Source organism: Salmo salar, chromosome 22 (assembly GCF_965601325.2).
Source record: "Salmo salar chromosome 22, fSalSal1, whole genome shotgun sequence".
Taxonomy (NCBI): Eukaryota; Metazoa; Chordata; class Actinopteri; order Salmoniformes; family Salmonidae; genus Salmo; species Salmo salar.
The window spans coordinates 35,987,166-36,007,500 of record NC_138312.1 but is presented as its reverse complement, the minus strand read 5'-3'; the positions used below and the strand labels follow the sequence as shown (position 1 = coordinate 36,007,500).

At 41.9% G+C, this 20,335-nt stretch overlaps 2 protein-coding genes across 3 annotated transcripts in view; both read right to left on the bottom strand.

Annotated features, from left to right (window-relative positions):
• The window catches only part of LOC106583276 (SAP domain-containing ribonucleoprotein), a 63,712-nt gene extending 57,012 nt beyond the window's left edge, over positions 1 to 6,700 (bottom strand). Inside the window, exons 1-8 of one of the 2 annotated variants that reach the window (XM_014167244.2) lie at positions 6,595 to 6,700; positions 5,602 to 5,701; positions 3,691 to 3,731; positions 3,535 to 3,608; positions 827 to 878; positions 549 to 622; positions 165 to 202; positions 47 to 75 (exon numbers count right to left, since the gene is read on the bottom strand). In XM_014167244.2, the coding sequence (XP_014022719.1) occupies positions 47 to 75; positions 165 to 202; positions 549 to 622; positions 827 to 878; positions 3,535 to 3,608; positions 3,691 to 3,731; positions 5,602 to 5,701; positions 6,595 to 6,693 (507 nt within the window). In that variant the 5' untranslated portion in view covers positions 6,694 to 6,700. The remainder of the gene's footprint in view (positions 1 to 46; positions 76 to 164; positions 203 to 548; positions 623 to 826; positions 879 to 3,534; positions 3,609 to 3,690; positions 3,732 to 5,601; positions 5,702 to 6,594) is intronic. The other variant, XM_014167245.2, reaches the window with a different exon arrangement.
• A 570-nt stretch (positions 6,701 to 7,270) lies between these two features.
• Positions 7,271 to 10,689, bottom strand: cdk2 (cyclin dependent kinase 2). The gene is made up of 7 exons (NM_001141734.1): positions 10,268 to 10,689; positions 9,722 to 9,799; positions 9,511 to 9,631; positions 8,785 to 8,955; positions 8,532 to 8,633; positions 8,234 to 8,437; positions 7,271 to 8,057 (listed from the first exon to the last, which is right to left on the bottom strand). The coding sequence occupies exons 1-7, from the start codon at positions 10,381 to 10,383 to the stop codon at positions 7,953 to 7,955; spliced, it is 897 nt and encodes a 298-aa protein (NP_001135206.1). The 5' UTR covers positions 10,384 to 10,689; the 3' UTR covers positions 7,271 to 7,952.
• Positions 10,690 to 20,335: the final 9,646 nt, after the last annotated feature.

The window sequence follows — 20,335 nt, the reverse complement described above, 5'->3', positions numbered from 1 at the left end:
TGCAGTAGGAAAATAAAAAATGAATTTAACCCCCCTTGATACTCACAGCTGGTTTGCTATTCGCAACTGGTGCACCTAATAGACAAAGAAAACAAATCTGATGAATTACACACTTTGGACTGGTCATGCTGAAGGACCTATGAAATGCTAAAAATCCAACTCACCCAATATGGAAGCCGGCGTTGGAACTGGTAAACCGAACCTGACAAACATCAGATCAATTCAGTTCATATTCACTCACACAACCTACATCTTTCCAACATCCATTTTACTATGCTTTCAACAGTCAGACCAATATGACTTGCCCATGGGGCAGATTATTGCCACATATAATATCTTCGATATTCTTTTAATGTAACTACCTGACATTGTTCACTGTGTAATGACCAAACCTTGTTTGTTAACTACTATATTTCATCAATTTGAGGTCAAGAGAAGGGTCAAAAGTGTGACACATTGCTGATGTCTACATGCAAGACGTACAACACTAGTTTATCCAAAGTCAACAGATGATCCATTATAATGTGGAATTCAGTCCAGGGGCTCACCTGGCAGCGCGGGCCTCTTTCTTACTATTAGCAGTGGCAGGCAGGTTGAAACGCTCCGCCCTCTTTTGCAGCTTCTGTGATGGACACAAATACAAGTTGAAGATTCATACAAGTACACCTCATCAATGTAGTGCCAATAGGGCAGGTACACAATCATCCTGTCAAGGTTTCCAATACCGAGTGTGAATTACTAGAGCTGATGAGAATAACATGGTGGGAAATAATGATTTTAAATCTATTGATACACCAGTTATTCTGTGCATCATGCTACTACATACCTCATCTGCAGCTGCTGGGGCAGTGATTTTCACAACTTTCTTCTCAGCATCCCTAAAGCAAGAACAAAGATTAGTTGAATTAAACCATTAGGGCAGTGAATACAGTATCCAGTGAAAAACTGTAAACCTAGCCTGCCCTCTACTGGTCAAAAATAAACCACTGCACAGACATTTTAGTCATTTAGCAGACACTCTTATCCAGAGCGACTTACAGTAGTGAATGCATACATTTCATACTTTTTTCTTCTTCGTACTGGTCCCCTGTGGGAATCGAACCCACAACCCTGGTGTTGCAAACACCATGCTCTACCAACTGAGCCACACGGGACCACAGCCAGTAGCTACAGTATGTTTGCATTAACTTGTCCAGTGATTGTCAAGTATTCGAAAGTTAGCGTAGAAAATAAAATGTGACAATTGCCTGCAAGGGTGCGTTAACATTTAACTAACTTGTCTGGAAAAAAAACAGCTGGACATAATGACGTCACCACCACCCAAAAAAAGTTTGAATAAAAATGTAGTGGCAGAACTGTTTCCGTTACTACTCATTTCTAAATGTAGTGGCAGAACTGTTTCAGTTACTCATTTAGGGTAATTGCGCATAAATACATTGGCGACAGCCTGTATGCCCTCCCACCTATCTGTTTCATGTCTCAGGTAGCCTGTGAAAGCCAGGGTGGATAGAATGTAATAATTGACTAATATTTGCCATATTCTAATAATTCTCATGTGCCAATCAATGGTTTATTTACACTACATGACCAAAAGTATGTGGACACCTGCTCGTCAAACATCTCATTGCAAAATCATGGGCATTAATATGGAGTTGGTCGCCCCCTTTGCTGCTATAACAGCCTCCACTCTTCTGGGAAGGCTTACCACTAGATGTTGGAACATTTTCCTACTGCGACAGTGACCTGCTTCCATTCAACCACAAAAGCATTAGTGAGGTCGGGCACTGATGTTGGGCAATTAGGCCTGGCTCGCAGTCTAGTCTGCATTCCAATTCATCCCAAAGGTGTTTGATGGGGTTGAGGTCAGGGCTCTGTGCAAGCCAGTCAAGTTCTTCCACACAGATCTCGACAAACCATTTCTGTATGGACCTTGCTTTCTGCACAGGGGTATTGTCGTGCTGAAACAGGAAAGGGCCTTCCCCAAACTGTTGCCACAAAGTTGGAAGCACAGAATCATCTAGAATGACATTGTATGCTGTAGCTTTAAGATTTCCCTTCACTGGAACTAAGGGGCCTAGCCCGAACCATGAAATAACACCAGACCATTATTCCTCCTCCACCAAACTTTACAGTTGGCACTATGCATTGGGGCAGGTAGCGTTTTCCTGGCATCCGCCAAACCCCGATTCGTCAGTCGGACTGCCAGATGGTGAAGCGTGATTCATCACTCTAGAGAACGCATTTCCACTGCTCCAGAGTCCAATGGCGGCGAGCTTTACATCCCTCCAGCTGACGCTTGGCATTGTGATCTTAGGCTTGTGTGTGGCTGCTCGGCCATGGAAACCCATTTCATGAAGCTCCCGACGAACAGTTCTTCTGCTAGACGTTGCTTCCAGAGGTGGTTTGGAACTCATTAGTGAGTGTTGCAAACGAGGACAAACTACTCTTACGTGCTTCAGCACTTGGCGGTCCCATTCTGTGAGCTTGTGTGGCCTACCACTTCGCGGCTGAGCCATTGTTGCTCCTAGACGTTTGCACTTCACAATAACAGCACTTACAGTTGACCGAGGAAGTTCTGGCAGGGAAGGTATTTGACGAACTGACTTACTGGAAAGATGGCATCCTACGACGGTGCCACGTTGAAAGTCACTGAGCTCTTCAGTAAGGCCATTCAACTGCCAATGTTTGTCTATGGAGATTGCATGGCTGTGTGCTCAATTTTATATACCGGTCAGCAACGGGTGTGGCTGAAATAGCCAAATCCACTAATTTGAAGGGGTGTCCACATACTTTTGTATATATAGTGTACATCATCGGTGCCAACGTATCGCCACAGTCCGTGCCATCTCCTGTAGGCTATATCGGAAATAATTGGACGGTGAAACTTGTCGGCCAACCAGAAAAGCAAGTTAAACAAATTCAGGCATTCGTGAAAGTCTGGACAAACCTCGTCCTGCAAAGAAACATTTTTATAGTGAATTTATTTTATTTTGCAAGCTGTAGCCATTTAGAATTAAATGTGGAGAGGAGCTTTAGATACATGATGACATCACGTGCCCCACGTACCTTCAAAATTAGTCGGCAATGATTATTTATTCGAAAAAGTTACATCTTCATTTGTCGCAATAAAGTTGAACAAAAGAAAAATCAACCCCTGTAGAACTGATAAAAATGTATGCTCTTTAGAATATGTCTTCTATATCTGCTGTTTCCAATGATTTTTGCAACATTGCTTTTGTCGAACAAACATGGATCACTGGAAACCTGTCTATTGTAATAATCCCCCAAAGACGTCTTGTACATATGACAACAGAAATTGATCAGGAATTGCAATCATAGACAACAAAAATAACATGCTGACATCAAGCTTCATCTTATCACTGAATTAAGAAAATATGATGGAATGTTGAAAAACTGCTGAATTTACCATGAGAATCATGATAACAGTGATTAGGCCTACTTCAATCACATAATAACCATTAGGACATAAAATATTCTATAGGTAGGTAGGTGTGAGTGAAATAGAGTACTGACTTTTCAGGTACAGCTGCCTCTTCTGCTGCCTCTTCTGCAGGTCTTTCATTGATTTCCTCCTCTTTAGGATCGTCCTGTAAATACACACGTAATCTCCACAAATCCTTCACAAATTTAAAAATATTCAGAAATATTGTAATAGTAAAGTATTCCTACCTCTAACTCTCCCAAGACCTCCTCTTCATTCACCTCATCTTCTGGAACATAACATGCTAAATATATATTTTCCTCACATTGTCAAGCCAACAAGCTGGCTATAAAAACAATCATGTTTATCTGAGCATATTACATTAGAGAATGCATACTTCACTTGTCAGAGTGAATAATGCTACATACAGTGCATTCAGAAAGTATTTAAACCACTTGAATTTTTCCACATTGTCACAGCCTTATTCAAAAATGGATTAAACAAAACATTCATCAATCTAGACACAATACCCCGTAATGACAAAGCAAAAACTATTTTTGAAACGTATAAAAAAAACTAAAACATAAATAACTTATTTACATTAGTATTCAGACCCTTTGCTATGAAACACGAAATTGAGCTCGGGTACATCCTGTTTCCATTGATCATCCTTGAGATGTTTCTACAACTTGATTGGAGTCTGTCCACCTGTGGTAAATTCAATTGATTGGGCGTGATTTGGAACGGCACACACCTTTCTAGATAAGGTCCCAGAGTTGACAGTGTACGTCAGAGCAAAAACCAAGCCATGAGGTTGAAGGAATTGTCCGTAGAGCTCTGAGACAAGATTGTGTCGAGGCACAGATCTGGGGAAGGGTAGCAAAAAAATGTCTGCAGCATTGAAGGTCCCCAAGAACACAGTGGCCTCCATCATTCTTAAATGGAAGAAGGTTGGAAACACCAAGACTCTTCCTTGAGCTGGCCGCCCGGCCAAATTGAGCAATCAGGGGAGAAGGGCCTAAGTCAGGGAGGTGACTCAGAACCCGCTGATCACTCTAACAGAGTTCCTCTGTGGAGATAGGAGAATCTTCCACGAGGACAACCATCTCTGCAGCACTCCACCAAACAGGCATTTATGGTAGAGTGGCCAGACGGAAGCCACTCCTCAGTAAAAGGCACATGACAGCCCGCTTGGGGTTTGCCAAAAGGCACCTAAAGGACTCTCAGACGATGAGAAACAAGATTCTCTGGTCTGATGAAACCAAGATTGAACTCTTTGGCCTGAATGCCAAGTGTCACGTCTGGAGGAAACCTGGCACCATCCCTAAGGTGAAGCATGATGGTGGCAGCATTATGCTGTGGGGATGTTTTTCAGTGGCAGGGACTGGGAGACTAGTGAAGATTGAGGTGAAAGGATTAACAGAGCAAAGTACAGAGAGATCCTTGATAACCTGCTCAGGACCTCAGACTGAGGCGAAGGTTCACCTTCCAACGGGACAACATCTCTAAGCACACAGCCAAGACAACACAGGAGTAGCTTCGGAACAAGTCTCTGAATGTCCTTGAGTGGCTGAGCCAGAGATTGATGGAACATCTCTGGAGATATCTCCAAATATCTGTGCTGCAACACTCCCCATCCAACGTGACAGAGCTTGAGAGGATCTGCAGAGAAGAATGGGAGAAACTCCCCAAATACTGGTGTGCCAAGCTTGCGTCATACCCAAGAAGACACAAGGCTGTAATCGCTGCCAAAGGTGCTTCAACAAAGTACTGACTAAAGATTTAAATACTTATTTAAATGTAATTTCTGTTTTTTATTTGTAATACATTTGTTAAATTCTAAACCTGTTTTTGCCTTGTCATTATAGGGTATTGTGTGTAGATTGAGGAAAAAACTATTTCATCCATTTTAGAATAAGGCTGCAATTTAACAACATGTGGAAAGTCAGGGGGTGTGAATACACTGTACATTATCAAACTAAGATTCAGTTATTGTAAAAATCAAGACAATTCATGATACCATCCATGTCAACATTCACAGGGCTGGGAAACATTATGCATTCGCACAAGGAAAAAAAAAACATACACATTTAAATTGTACACTCAGCACTATTAAGAAATTAGTGAGTGTTAATGCAAGAAAGTCAAGTCCACCATACCATGCTCCTCAAGGTATGCCTGCAACCGTCCAATAAGGTCACCTTTGTTTCCTTTCACCTCCAATCCCCTCACAGCACACTCCTGCTTGAGCTCAGCCAACTGAAGGTGAAGTTAGGGTCAACAAATGTATAACACTTTGTTAGTGGAGAGGGTATGCATATAATACAGTAGCAAATTAACATTGATTAAATGTATATATTTTTTTAAAGGTAAACTACAACCAACGAACCAAATCAGTGCTATAATAAGGCACATGGCTACCACATGAGTAAACCATTTTGGCACACAACTCAATGCAGCAATTTGACAACAGACCAAGCTAGGCCTACAGTACAGATAGTGAAATGTACAATAACTTGCCTTATACGGTGTTACAGGGGCAGACAATAATAATGTCAATAACTGCTAGCTATCCAACCAATAATAACGAGCTCAATAAAAGTAAGCTAGCTGGCTATAGAGCAAACATTGCACACTAACGTTAGCTAGCGAACGTATTAATTTGTAAGGTAGAATGTATTTAGCTAGCTAAATTAATTAGTTCAGATAGCTGTTAAACTGACGACGTGCTGTGTTTTACAGTAACGTAAGCCTACTAACGTTAATATGTGCTTATGTCTAGATGGGATAGTTTTTTTACTTTAAAAAACGTTGTTTTTAGGCCCTTTAGTTAGCTAACCCTAAACATTTTCCTAACCTTAATCGAATTCTCATAGCCTGTTGCGTAAATTCTCCTAAACCTTCTACGAAAAGTAACTTTGACAAAATATATATCTCGTTAACTACTGAAACTAGTTAGCGCATCAGCCGATAACTTTTAGCTAGCTTCCATTTGCATGCATATCACACTGCATTACTACCACACAACTACATTAGCTAGTGTTGTAAACCGTAAAATGAGCATATTTTCAATCACTTGTCAATTTTACATAAAGTTAGATTATGAATAATTCCGTATACATTGAATTGTATTCCGTTTTTTGTTTTCTCACCTTCAATTTATGGATTTCAACAACGTCGGCCATCTTGTTTGTATCGGGTAAGAGCGGAAATGCGTAATAAAACGACCGATGATTGGCTGTACGCAGCATGTCTACTCTCGTGCGAAACGGTATAAATGCTGAAAAAGTTCAGTGGTGCTGCCATCTGCCGATACTTTACTAGATTTTAATAAATCAAAATGTAATTCCCTCAGCAACTAAGTGATTCATATACTACAAAATATAAACTCAACATAAAACAATTTCAAAGATTTTACTGAGTTAGTTCATACAAGGAAATTAGTCAATTGAAATAAATTCGTTAGGCCCTAATCTATGGACTTCACTTGGCTGGGGGCTGCTGAGAGGAAAATGGCTCATAATAATGGCCGGACGGGAGCTAATGGAATGGCATCAAACACCTGGAAACAACGCGTTTGATGTAATTGATACCATTCCACTGACTGCGCTCCAGTCATTACCACAAGCCCATTCTCCCCAATTAAGGTGCCACCAACCTCCTGTGCTGGGCAGGGCTGCAGCCATGGGGAGTGGGGAGCCAGCCATTCAGAGTTAGTTTTTCCCCACAAAAGGGGCTTTGGCAAAGGAGAAATTCTGACTAACAGGGATAAACACATTTGTGCACAAAAATCTGAGAAATAAGCTTTTTGTGCATATGGAACATTTCTGGGATTTTTTGTATTTATTTCAGCTCAAGACATGGGATCAACACTACATGTTGCGATTGTTCAAAGACAATTTACTTGTAACTAACCCTCCTTTTGTTTGTGGCTATACTATAGAACTTCCTATGTCAAGCATTGATGAAAAATCTTCAAAATAACAGACCATATGTTTCATATTGTCACACAATGTTAACCTAAGTCAATTGCAGAGCTTGCCAAAAGTTGGCACAGGATTGTGAATGTTAACCACATATAGTACCTGTAAATATACAAAATTGCATGAATTGAAAAGACAATAGAAGAATTGGAACAAGTTTATCTTTATGTATAATCATTAAACATTTATAAAATTGGCATAACAAGTTTGATAAAATCTAAACAGAACCCATTCAATACAAATTGAACGCTGAAACAATTGTGGAGTTTTCCAATCCATTCTCCACTACATAACAAGCACTCATAGCTGTAGAAGAAAAGAAAAAAAACTCACAGGACATCTAATTTATAAAACGCTGGTTTTAGCTGCTGGAATGATATTTGGAATGGCACCCATATTTCCCTGTGATCTCTCCCATCTTCTGGACTGTACTATTCAGGTGTGGATAAGAGCTGGGGCAGTCCTTATGCTCAGAGGTCTCATGGAAAGACCCTGCGCTATGTATTGTCCCTGTCAGTCTGCATGTCTCACAGTCGTAGGTGTGGCATTGGCATGGTGACGTCACGGAAGAACCGATGGACGAGGGCATTTTTAGCAGATATCCTCTTGTTTGGGTCATAGGCCAGCATTTGCTGGAAGAATAAGAAAATGTCATAATAAGGTACGATCTATTAAATGTTTAATCGGCCAGTGACAGAAAAGTGTGAAGCTCTGAGCACTAATTAAGTAATTACATTTTATTAACCTTATTGGTACTAGCCCAATACCAAAACATCATTAAAGTGGTCAATGTGGTTAGAGTTCTCACCCCAAGAAGCTCTCTCCCGTCATCATCCAGAGGGGGCACCACTTTGGACAGCTCCTGCCGGGCCCACTTTGGGAAGGAGGGCTTGTAGTCGGGCATGGAGGTGACCCCTGGCCAGGCCACCTCATCCGGAGTACCCAGGGTACGGAAGATTCGGAACAGCTGATCGATCTCGGAGTCACCTGGAAACAAGGCCCTCCTAGTGATCTGAAGAACGAATTAGAACATTTGGAGATGAAGTGAGACCTTGCTTTATAAAATGTTAAAGCGGCAAAATATTATAGCCAGACAATAAATGTACCATTTCAGCAAAGATGCACCCCAAACTCCAGATGTCAACAGCTGTAGAGTAGTATTTGCAGCCCAAGAGAATTTCTGGAGCTCGGTACCATAGAGTTACCACCTGAGAAATGTTAATACATGTTAGTTTCCCTATCATTGGCTCAAAAATCATGAGATGCTCACAGGATCATAACACAAGTGAAACACTAATATTGCTAGCCATTGACCAACTAAAAACCACACAGCAAAATACAGTGTGGTGTATACCTCACCTCATGAGTGTAGGTGCGGACAGGCACCCCGAAAGCCCTAGCCAGGCCGAAGTCAGCAAGCTTGATCTCCCCCTGGGCATTGATGAGCAGGTTCTGGGGCTTCAGGTCCCGATGGAGAACCCTGTGGGAGTGACAGAAGGCCAGGCCCTGTAGCAGCTGGAACAGGTAACTCTGCAAACAAACAGCACACACACCATAATTAGATTCATAGGGATACAGACAGTCACACAACCTGATAGGTTACCATATTGTTATCATTTCTGCTGACAAAATGTATGTAGCACTGGCATACAAAATCCAGAACAGAATTATACTACAACCTGGTAAAAAACAAAACCACAACATTACACATACAGAAACATTGTTAGTTGGTAAATATTCAAACAATTGCCATACATGTACTTTTCACCTGGGTTTTTCCACCTTGATAACAATGCAAAGTAGTTAGATGATATGCCCACCTGACAAAGACCCAAGTGGGCTTGAAACATGTCTCAAATCACAGTGGGGGCACTGTGGTCCTGTATGGCTCAATTAGAGCATAGCACTTGCAATGTCAGGGTTTTGCATTCAATTCCTGGGGCCACCCACATGGAAAAGCTATGCAGGCGTGACTAAGTTGCTTTGGATAAAAGTGTCTGCTAAATGCATCACTTGTTCCTTTAAAGGCCTATTGTTTTTTTTGGTCAGTCTAAACAAATTGCATGTGCAGTGCAGTCTGAATACCTTAACTAGTGGCAAAGCGATACCAGAGACTGAGGAGGAGTCCATGAACTTCTTGAGGTCCTGATGTAGGAACTCAAAAACCAGGTACAGTTTGTTCTCTGTGTGGATGACATCACGGAGCCTGTCAGGTGAAAGTACATAGAGATGTCAATTTAAGCACAATTTAACAGAGAAAGCTGGTGTTTAACATAAGTAACTCAATGGTACATACTCAACAATATTTGGGTGGCTGAGCTCTTTGAGGAGTGATATCTCTCGGATGGCAGTGCTTGGTACTCCCTCTGTTTCCCTAAGAAGGCATAATATCACACTATTATCCCATTCCTCACAAAGTCAGCCAAATTAATTTGAACATTGCATGGGGCCCATCCATTGTGTAACGTGTATAACATAGTGCAGTTAATAATACCTTTTTTTTCTTTGTGTCTGGATGTGATTTCTACTTCTAAATAGCTGGATCTACTTATGAGATCGTTACAGTCCATATGACCAATGCCATATGATAGCAGTAGCTGTTAAGACAGTGACTTGTTTGTCGTACAAAGCTTTAAAAGCTAACTAAGCTATCCAGGTAGTTAGCTATAAGCTAGCATAACATGGGCTACTTTCAAGACTCACTGGTTATCAATTCAGGTCAAGTAACTAGGTAGCGACATAGCCAACTAGGTAGCGACGGGGGAGCCAGCTACTTGTCAAGGTGACAATTAGCTGGCTAACGATAGCCAGCTAACCTAGCTGTCAGTCAAACACTACTTACGTGTCTAGTCTGATTTTCTTGAGGGCAACGGTCTCTCCAGTGACTTTGTTCTTTGCCTTATACACCACTCCGTACGTCCCTTCTCCAATCTTTTCTACTTTCTGAAATGATTCCATGTCACACAAGTTCTGTTTTGGTTAGCTAGCTAGAGAGCTATCATCTAATACAAACCGCTGTATTTTTGAAAACAAAGAAAAACGTTAGCTAGCTAACGTTAACTAACAGCAGTAGCTGCCTCAAATTCAAGCTAACGTTAGCATGCGAACTAACTAAACTTTTGTGAATAAATCTGCAACTTTGTAACGTTGCCTCCAACGTGTTTCGCCAGGAACAACTTGGAGCGGGAGCCCATCAGGATTATCACACAATAAATAAAAGGAATCAGTTGAGCGGGTTGTAACACTCGACTCGAAACAAAAGTAACAGAACCCGCCAGTTCCCGCGTTGTTTATGCCACGCCTTGGATGAACTAGAGAACCGCCCAATTTTCAATATACGACCAATCACTGACAGCCCAATGATCAAAATATTACAACTGAGACGCACATTCAGGAAAGAAACGAACGGTGAATGGATGGAACATTGGACCAAAGACAGTGCAGTATGAAGCTTGGCTGAAACTGCTTCTCCAATAGAATTACCCGATCACTCTTGTAGTAGACGATGTCATGGTGACGTTAGCTAGATAAACTCATGCACAGAAACACTTAATCGGGTCTACACGTTCAATTCATTGTTGTAAATACTTATGCTTCCAATAAGTCAAGTAACTGTCTAACGGACCCCTCGCACCAAACTGCGCATGTGCATGCCGTCAACACAAAGGCACTCCTTCGATATAAAATCGTTTTTGAGTTTTGCGTCAGTTTGTCACTTTCACGAGGTTGGAGTAATAACATGTTCAACTACTGAAGACATTGGCTCGAATCTAGGTTGTGCCTTTAGATTTGAGAAAATTAACAACTAAGGAATAATGTTTCACGTCTCTCATCGACTTCTCAAGTCCCAACCTGGTCTGTTTGGTCTGTTTCTTGAGCATTCCCGGAAGTCTTACAATCTTGCGCCTCTGGGTTTGGAAACTCTGTGATTGGACCCTGTTTTCCGTGAGAATCAGCTGGGTTTATGCCATAGAGATCCTATTAAATTACTAGAGGGGATATGTCACGATCCCTCAAAGTTCCAGAATGGTGCGAAAATGGCAGCTATCTTGGTCAGGGAGAAATCCAAAACCAGTCTAATTGGAATGAATTGCAGTAGAGGCATAGGTAATCAGTGTTGCCAACTCATTTTCAGGTGAAGTTGCTAGCGGCAGGTCGATAAGCCTTCCCTGCGGCTCAGTTGGTAGAGCATGGTGTGTGCAACGCCAGGGTTGTGGGTTCGATTCCCACGGGGGGCCAGTACAAAAAAAAAAAATGTAAGAAATGTATGCATTCATTACTGTAAGTCGCTCTGGATAAGAGCGTCTGCTAAATGACTAAAATGTAAAATGTAAAATGTTGCTAAAAGTTGCTAAATGACGTTGTGATGTCATTGCGTGATGACGTAAAAACGTAAAACTGCGTCATTACGTAGGACTACACAATGACGTTACTCAAACTGACAGGCCATCTCGGCGAAAAATATGATTTGACATTTGTTAGTTTAGATTTGTATGTTTATTATCACATATTTTTATTTGTAAAAGTAATATAAACACAACACATTTTTTATGATCAGATATTTTTATTTATAAACACAACACATTGAATTATTGAACAATTACACATTACATATATTGAACAATTACACTTTATTTATTTTATTTTGAACTAGTAAACCTACATATTTTGAACAGTTATAGTTTTAAGCAGTGTATTGGTAGTTAACATGCTACCTAACTGATCAACAATTATAGGTACAAACTAATAGCAAGGTATATATATGCTATCTTATTGAACAAGCAACTTAACTCAAATAATGATGTGTGTGCTTGGCATCTCTCTCCAGCTCTTTCCAGGTTGTTGTGCTGCTTGGCTGGATAGCTGCTAACTGGTTTCCTCCAAATATTGCCACTGTTCTCGCTCACACTGCAGTGCACACTGCCACCATCAGCTGTGTGTCTCCGCCAGTTCCAGAAAGTTAACTCCTTGCATATGTACTGTAAATATGATGAATCATAGATTGGCAAGGAAATCCACTTCATCTTCACTGTCCAACTGCATTGTCACGGAGCTGGAACCAGCAGAAGAGGATGGAGTGGCCTTAAAGCTGAATGCTGTATGCTTTTTGTCCTCTGGCACAAGACTGAGTTGGTACACCATGCTCTCAAAGGTACCCAAGGAATGGTGATGGACTGAGATGTCCATCAATTGCATCCTTCAGGACATCAATTTTTGCCATGGGGTTGACTACTCTGCTGCAAATTGATGTTAAGAGGTGTACCAGATTGTCTAAAAGCTTGACAGGATCTGTTTGCTCTCCCTCAAATGACTTCACTGCAACTAGTACGTCGGACAGGATTAATTACAAGAATGTCAGGTAGACATAGTTGGTCTTGTCCATGTACAGTGGGGGAAAAAGTATTTGATCCCTTGCTGATTTTGTACGTTTGCCCACTTACAAAGAAATGATCAGTCTATAATTTTAATAGTAGGTTTATTTGAACAGTGAGAGACAGAACAACAACAAGAAAATCCAGAAAAACGCATGTCAAAAATGTTATAAAATGATATGCATTTTAATGAGGGAAATAAGTATTTGACCCCTATGCAAAACATGACTTAGTACTTGGTGGCAAAACTCTTGTTGGCAATCACAGAGGTCAGACGTTTCTTGTAGTTGGCCACCAGGTTTGCACACATCTCAGGAAGGATTTTGTCCCACTCCTCTTTGCAGATCTTCTCCAGGTCATTAAGGTTTCGAGGCTGACGTTTGGCAACTCGAACCTTCAGCTCCCTCCACAGATTTTCTATGGGATTAAGGTATGGAGACTGGCTAGGCCACTCCAGGACCTTAATGTGCTTCTTCTTGAGCCACTCCTTTGTTGCCTTGGCCGTGTGTTTTGGGACATTGTCATGCTGGAATACCCATCCACGACCCATTTTCAATGCCTTGGCTGAGGGAAGGAGGTTCTCACCCAAAATCTGACGGTACGTGGCCCCGTCCATCATCCCTTTGATGCGGTGAAGTTGTCCTGTCCCCTTAGCAGAAAAACACCCCCAAAGCATAATGTTTCCACCTCCATGTTTGACGGTGGAGATGGTGTACTTGGGGTCATAGGCAGCATTCCTCCTCCTCCAAACACGGCGAGTTGAGTTGATGTCAAAGAGCTCCATTTTGGTCTCATCTGACCACAACACTTTCACCAGTTGTCCTCTGAGTCATTCAGATGTTCATTGGCGAACTTCAGACGGGCATGTAAATGTATTCTTGAGCAGGGGAAGCTTGCGGGCGCTGCAGGATTTCAGTCCTTCATGGCGTAGTGTGTTACCAATTGTTTTCTTGGTGACTATGGTCCCAGCTGCCTTGAGATCATTGACAAGATCGTTCCGTGTAGTTCTGGGCTGATTCCTCACCGTTCTCATGATCATTGCAACTCCACGAGGTGAGATCTTGCATGGAGCCCAAGGCCGAGGGATATTGACAGTTCTTTTGTGTTTCTTCCATTTGCGAATAATCGCACCAAATGTTGTCACCTTCTCACCAAGCTGCTTGGCGATGGTCTTGTAGCCCATTCCAGCCTTGTGTAGGTCTACAATCTTGTCCCTGACATCCTTGGAGAGCTCTTTGGTCTTGGCCATGGTGGAGAGTTTGGAATCTGATTGATTGATTGATTGCTTCTGTGGACAGGTGTCTTTTTTACAGGTAACAAGCTGTGGTTAGGAGCACTCCCTTTAAGAGTGTGCTCCTAATCTCAGCTCGTTACCTGTATAAAAGGCACCTGAGAGCCAGAAATCTTTCTGATTGAGAGGGGGTCAAATACTTATTTCCCTCATTAAAATGCAAATCAATTTATAACATTTCTGACATGCGTTTTTCTGGATATTTTTGTTGTTATTCTGTCTCTCACTGTTCAAATAAACCTACCATTAAAATTATAGACTGATCCTTTCTTTGTCAGTGGGCAAACGTACAAAATCAGCAGGGGATCAAATACTTTTTTCCCCCACTGTACATGGCGTAGAGCACATCCACCATGTAGCAATGCTCACTGGCCTTGGTCAACACAAAGTGGAGTTTCAGTTCTTCCCACTGGCTCAATATACGAGTTACCGCAGGCTCAATCGATAGCCAATGTGTGGCACACACTTTGGTGATCTGCAGGGGTTTCTGGCCACAGTTAATGGTGGCATACACTGCTTTGTATGCCTCACACCGTTTTGGGGAAATCAAAAACCAGTTGTAGGTTTCCCTGATTAAGTACTCAACACTCCTAGGGATGGTTTTTTTGGATGCTGCACTGTCAGCCAATTGTAAAGAATGGCACACACAGGGGATGAGTACCAAATTGGGCAATACACATTCTTCCTTTAAAATCTTGTGCACCCTGTTGTGCACCTCAGTCATCACAGACGCATTATCAGTGCCAATACCCTGAAGATTCTCTTTTTTAAAGTTACACTTCTCAAGAAACTCAACTACCACCTTTGCTATTGATCTGGCATCGCCCCCCTCCAATTCAACCAGCCCGAGAAATGTGTACACATAGGTTCTTCTTTTAGCACTGAAATACCGAATCACCACACCTAGGTATTTCGAGACACTGACATCAGTGGACTCATCCAAAAGGAGACTGAACTTCTCATCCCCCACATCTGATGTTACCCTTCTGAGAAAATAAGGAGCCAGTACTCCCCTAATCATTTCTGTGCACTTGGAAGTTTGTTGCTGCCACAGAATCTGAAAAGGCAGCTTTGCAAGCCATACCTAAATGGTCGCATGCTAGCAGCGAACAATGCTTCGCAATGGCCATTGCCATAGTAGCTTCTGCGCTTTTGCAGTTATCCACTTTCTTAACCAACTGTGGTAATGTAGACTGCGTTGCGGGGTTGTACGGTTTTGATTTATTTATATGCTTTGCTGTAGCACAATGTTTTTTGATGTCATACATTTTTGCAAGCATGTCTGATTTGCAGTACGCACTGTATGCCCGACAATCATCCCCAATTACTGGCTTCAGCCACCCTTTAAATTCTGGTACAGACTCCCACTCAATTTTTATTGAGACATGTTGATTGATGTTGTAAGTTCTGTTCAAGATATAATCATTCGTGACCAACTATATTCATTGGGTTTGTCTCGTCGAACGCATATTACTGCTGCTGGAGTAAGCCAACAATGATTTGCAATTTTCTGAAATTGCTGCAGGCCTTCTGCTGCCTGTGGACGAGCTGAGCGCCTGCTGATGACGTCACTCACAATGCACTTTTGCAGCCAGGCACGTGTGTTGTGACTGAGTGTGTGACAAAGAAAATCATTTTTGTGTCATTTAGAGGGAAAATGCGTGCATTTTAGCGTTTGAGTCACTTTCCAAAAGTTGCAAAAAGTTCCAAATATACATTTTTTAAAGTAGCTAAATTTGTAGCTAGGTGCTGTTTGAAAAATAAGTTGCCATGGTAGTCTGAAAAATTGCTAAATCTAGCAACAAAATTGCTAAGTTGGCATCACTGTAGGTAATGCTGTAACTGACAATTAACCTGTAAGTCTATGTCGTTGTTTTTTGTTTGAATTGTTTACGTGTTCGCTATGCGGGGGAAATGATAAGACAAGCGGAGCTACGTGGCTAATAACTGTTGTAACGGGGATCATTATCATAGCAACACACCTTTGGAGTGAAGGCAATCCCGCGCTGTGTTAGCTAAGTTTTCATGTCTTCGGGTGTAGTTCGCAAAGGTTGACGTGTGTATGTTAGGATGATAACGTTATAATAATTAAGGATGAAGTGTGAATTCATGCCAGGAATATTAAGTGTGAAGTTTTGATTTCCTCCCTTCTGTAATAAGCAGCCAATGAGGTATTTTTCCTTTATTCATGTGTTTAATCTGATACTGTTATAGCTCCGGCTAAACTGTTTATGTATGGAAGCACTTCAGAGTTATACCAAGCTAATAAGTCACTCGTAAGACAAGAAGGTTGTAAGAGTGTACTTAACTGTATTTTCATTTACTTTATAGTTCTCACGGAAGGTGATAATTCTGAGTAAAACTACAGAATAAAGCCGCCAGTTAAAATCAAGGAACGGTTGTGCTCGTGGTTACTGGAGGGAGCTACAAATGCATTTCCTGCTTTTACTTGTGCAGCGAAATAAAAGTAAGGCATGTGATGTATCAGAAATTGTGTAATAGAATTATAGCCAAACTAAAATATAGTAATATAATTATAAATACAGTTTATACAGGCTTTCTACACATTTTCTGTACAAATAGCCTCTAAAATATATGTAAACAGACCATTAATGTCTCAGATTTAGTTTTCTTGTGGTGTGCTCATAAATTCACTCTGGACTGCCAGAGTGCGCGCAGAGTGCGCTCTGGGCTTTAAAAAATGTAATTACGTTTTTTTTGCAGACGTTTACTGACACCTGTCATACTCAACAGGTGTTGCAACTTCATAAATTCATTGGTTATTCTGCGCTCTGGCACGCCCAGACGAGAGTGGTCTGAAATCGGAGTAGATAGCAGAGTGAATTTAAGAATGCACCCTAGGAAAGTTGTGAATGCTTTTATATGATACAATATCAGTACATGTTGCATTTACAACTTTTCTGCATTGATTGAATGGAATGTTGGCTTATTGGCAGATAATTAGAAACATAAAATTGTCTGGCTAGCCAGCTAACACACATAGAGTGCAGATACGTTCTTCACATTCATTGTTTTACACAATATCTTATCACAGCACTGGCAAACTCCCCTAAATTTGTCTTATTCATTGCTTTAGCACACTCCACCAACCCTGATGTCCTAGCCGTGTCTGAATCCTGGCTTAGGAAGGCCACCAAAAATTCTGAAATTTCCATCCCCAACTACAACATTTTCCGTCAAGATAGAGCTGCCAAAGGGGGCAGAGTTGCAATCTACTGCAGAGATAGCCTGCAGAGTTCTGTCATACTATCCAGGTCTGTGCCCAAACAGTTGGAGCTTCTACTTTTAAAAATCCACCTTTCCAGAAATAAATCTCTCACTGTTGCTGCTTGTTATAGACCCCCTCATCCCCCAGCTGTGCCCTGGACACCATATGTGAATTGATTGCCCCCATCTATCTTCAGAGTTTGTACTATTAGGTGACCTAAACTGGGATATGTTTAGCACCCCGGCCGTCCTACAATCTAAGCTACATTTTACATTTACATTTTAGTCATTTAGCAGACGCTCTTATCCAGAGCGACTTACAGTAGTGAATGCATACATTTCATACATTTTTTATTTTTTTTCTGTGCTGGCCCCCCGTGGGAATCGAACCCACAACCCTGGCGTTGCAAACACCATGCTCTACCAACTGAGCTACAGGGAAAGCTAGATGCCCTCAATCTCACACAAATTATCAAGGAACCTATCAGGTACAACCCTAAATCCGTAAACATGGGTACCCTCATAGATATCATCCTGATCAACCTGCCCTCTAAATACACCTCTGCTGTCTTCAACCAGGATCTCAGCGACCACTGCCTCATTGCCTGCATCCGTAATGGGCCAAACGAACACCCCTCATCACTGTCAAATGCTCCCTAAAACACTTCAGTGAGCAGGCCTTTCTAATCGACCTGGCCCGGGTATCCTGGAAGGATATTGAACTCATCTCGTCAGTAGAGGATGCCTGGTTGTTCTTTGAAAGTGCTTTCCTCACTATCTTAAATAAGCATGCCCGTTCAAAAAATGTAGAACCAAGAACAGATTTAGCCCTTGGTTCACTCCAGACTTGACCGCCCTTGGCCAGCACAAAAACATCCTGTGGCGTACTGCGATGGGCATCGAATAGCCCCCGCGATATGCAACTTTTCATGGAAGTCAGGAACCAATATACACAGTAAGTTAGGAAAGCAAGGCTAGCTTTTTCAAACAGAAATTTGCATCCTGTAGCACTAATTCCAAAAGGTTTTGGGACACCGTAAAGTCCATAAGAGCACCTTCTCCCAGCTGCCCACTGCACTGAGGCTAGGAGACACTGTCACCACCGATAAATCTACGATAATAGAGAATTTCAATGAGCATTTTACTATGGCTGGCCATGCTTTCCACCTAGCTACCCCTAACCCGGCCAACAGCTCTGCACCCCCCTCAGCAACTTGCCCCCCCCCCCCCCCCCCGCTTCTCCGTCACCCAAATCCAGATAGCTAATGCTCTGAAAGAGCTGCAAAATCTGGATCCCTACAATTCAGCTGGGCTAGACAATCTGGACCCTCTCTTTCTAAAATGATCCCCCGAAATTGTTGCAACCCCTATTACTAACCTGTTCAACCTCTCTTTTGTATCGTCTGAGATCCCTAAAGATTTGAAAGCTGCCGCGCTCATCCCCCTCTTCAAAGAGGGAGACACTCTAGACCCAAACTGTTATCATAACCATCATCGATAAAAGACAATACTGTGCAGCCATCTTCATCGACCTGGTCAAGGCTTTCGACTCTGTCAATCACCGTATTCTTATTGGCAGACTCAACAGCCTTGGTTTCTCTAATGACTACCTCGCCTGGTTCACTAATGTTACGGGAATTTTGAATCCCAATGATAATTCAATAAGCTTTGACTAATCCCCAAGGTTTGTAAGACACTGGGTTAAGAATAATTAGGCAAGGACTCAGCTTTCTGTACAGTTTATTCAGAGAACGTTCTAAAGACAAAAATTAGGACTCAGTCCTTTTATAATACACACATATATTCCTATCTTTAGACCACTCCCTTCTCAAACAACCAGTACTTTTCCACTAACCACAAAGAACCATAAAAGTTGCCACATTCTTCAAGGCTTTCACCTCCCCTCCCCCTTTATGACCCTCTTGGTTTGAAACCCTCCAATGTTTTTCCATTACCTACTCTACAACTTCACTCTGTTTACATCCCTACTAAAGGATATAACCTCAAAGTTTTACAATCCTAACCGATCTCCCCATATCCTGATTTTATCTTCCCATGATTCTCAAACATATCACCCTATTCTATAATTTCAGAGTGGAACAGTTAAGTCATTCTCCTAACACATACAAATTATTCTAACAACTAATTACTTCTCAGATAGAGTTCAGTGTGTCAAATCGGAGGGCCTGTTGTCCGGACCCCTGGCAGTCTCTATGGGGGTACCACAGGGTTCAATTCTTGGGCCGAATCTTTTCTCTGTATATATCAATGATGTCGCTCTTGCTGCAGGTGATTCTTTGATCCACCTCTACGCAGACGACACCATACTGTATACATCTGGCTCTTCTCTGGACACTGTGTTAACAAACCTCCAAATGAGCTTCAACTCCATACATCCCTCCTTCCACTCCAACTGCTCTTAAATGCATGCTCTTCAACCGATCGCTTCCCACACTCACCTGCCCAACTAGCATCACATGTAACACAAACAATCTTACACAAAGACATGATGGGGAACAGAGGAATAAATACATGTAGATTGATTGGGGAATGAAAACCAGGTGTGCAGGGAACAAGACAAAACAAATGGATACATGAAAAATGGAGCGGCGATGGCTAGAAAGCCGGTGACGTTGACCGCCGAACGCCGCCCGAACAAGGAGAGGAGCCGACTTCGATGGAAGTCGTGACACAGACTCACTTTAAGCATATCCAATCCAAAGTTAAATCTAGAATTGGCTTCCTATTTCGCAACAAAGCATCCTTCACTTATGCTGCCAAACGTACCCTCATAAAACTGATTATCCTACCGATCCTTGACTTCAGCGACGCAATTTACAAAATAGCCTCCAACACTCTTCTCAGCAAATTGGATGCAGTCTATCACAGTGCCATCCGTTTTGATACAAAAGCCACATATACTACCCACCACTGCGACCTGTATGCTCTCATTGGCCAGTCCTCTGTACATATTCGTCGCCAAACCCACTGGCTCCAGGTCATCTACAAGTCTTTGCTA

Bases quoted from the DNA above. Each gene is read 5' to 3' on its own strand.
- cdk2 (NM_001141734.1), bottom strand. From the start codon at position 10,383: ATGGAATCATTTCAGAAAGTAGAAAAGATTGGAGAAGGGACGTACGGA. The intron at 9,632-9,721 runs GTATGTACCATT...TTCACCTGACAG, and splicing joins AGCCACCCAAATATTGTTGA to GCTCCGTGATGTCATCCACA. The intron at 8,634-8,784 runs GTGAGGTATACA...AACATTTCTCAG, and splicing joins TCCGCACCTACACTCATGAG to GTGGTAACTCTATGGTACCG.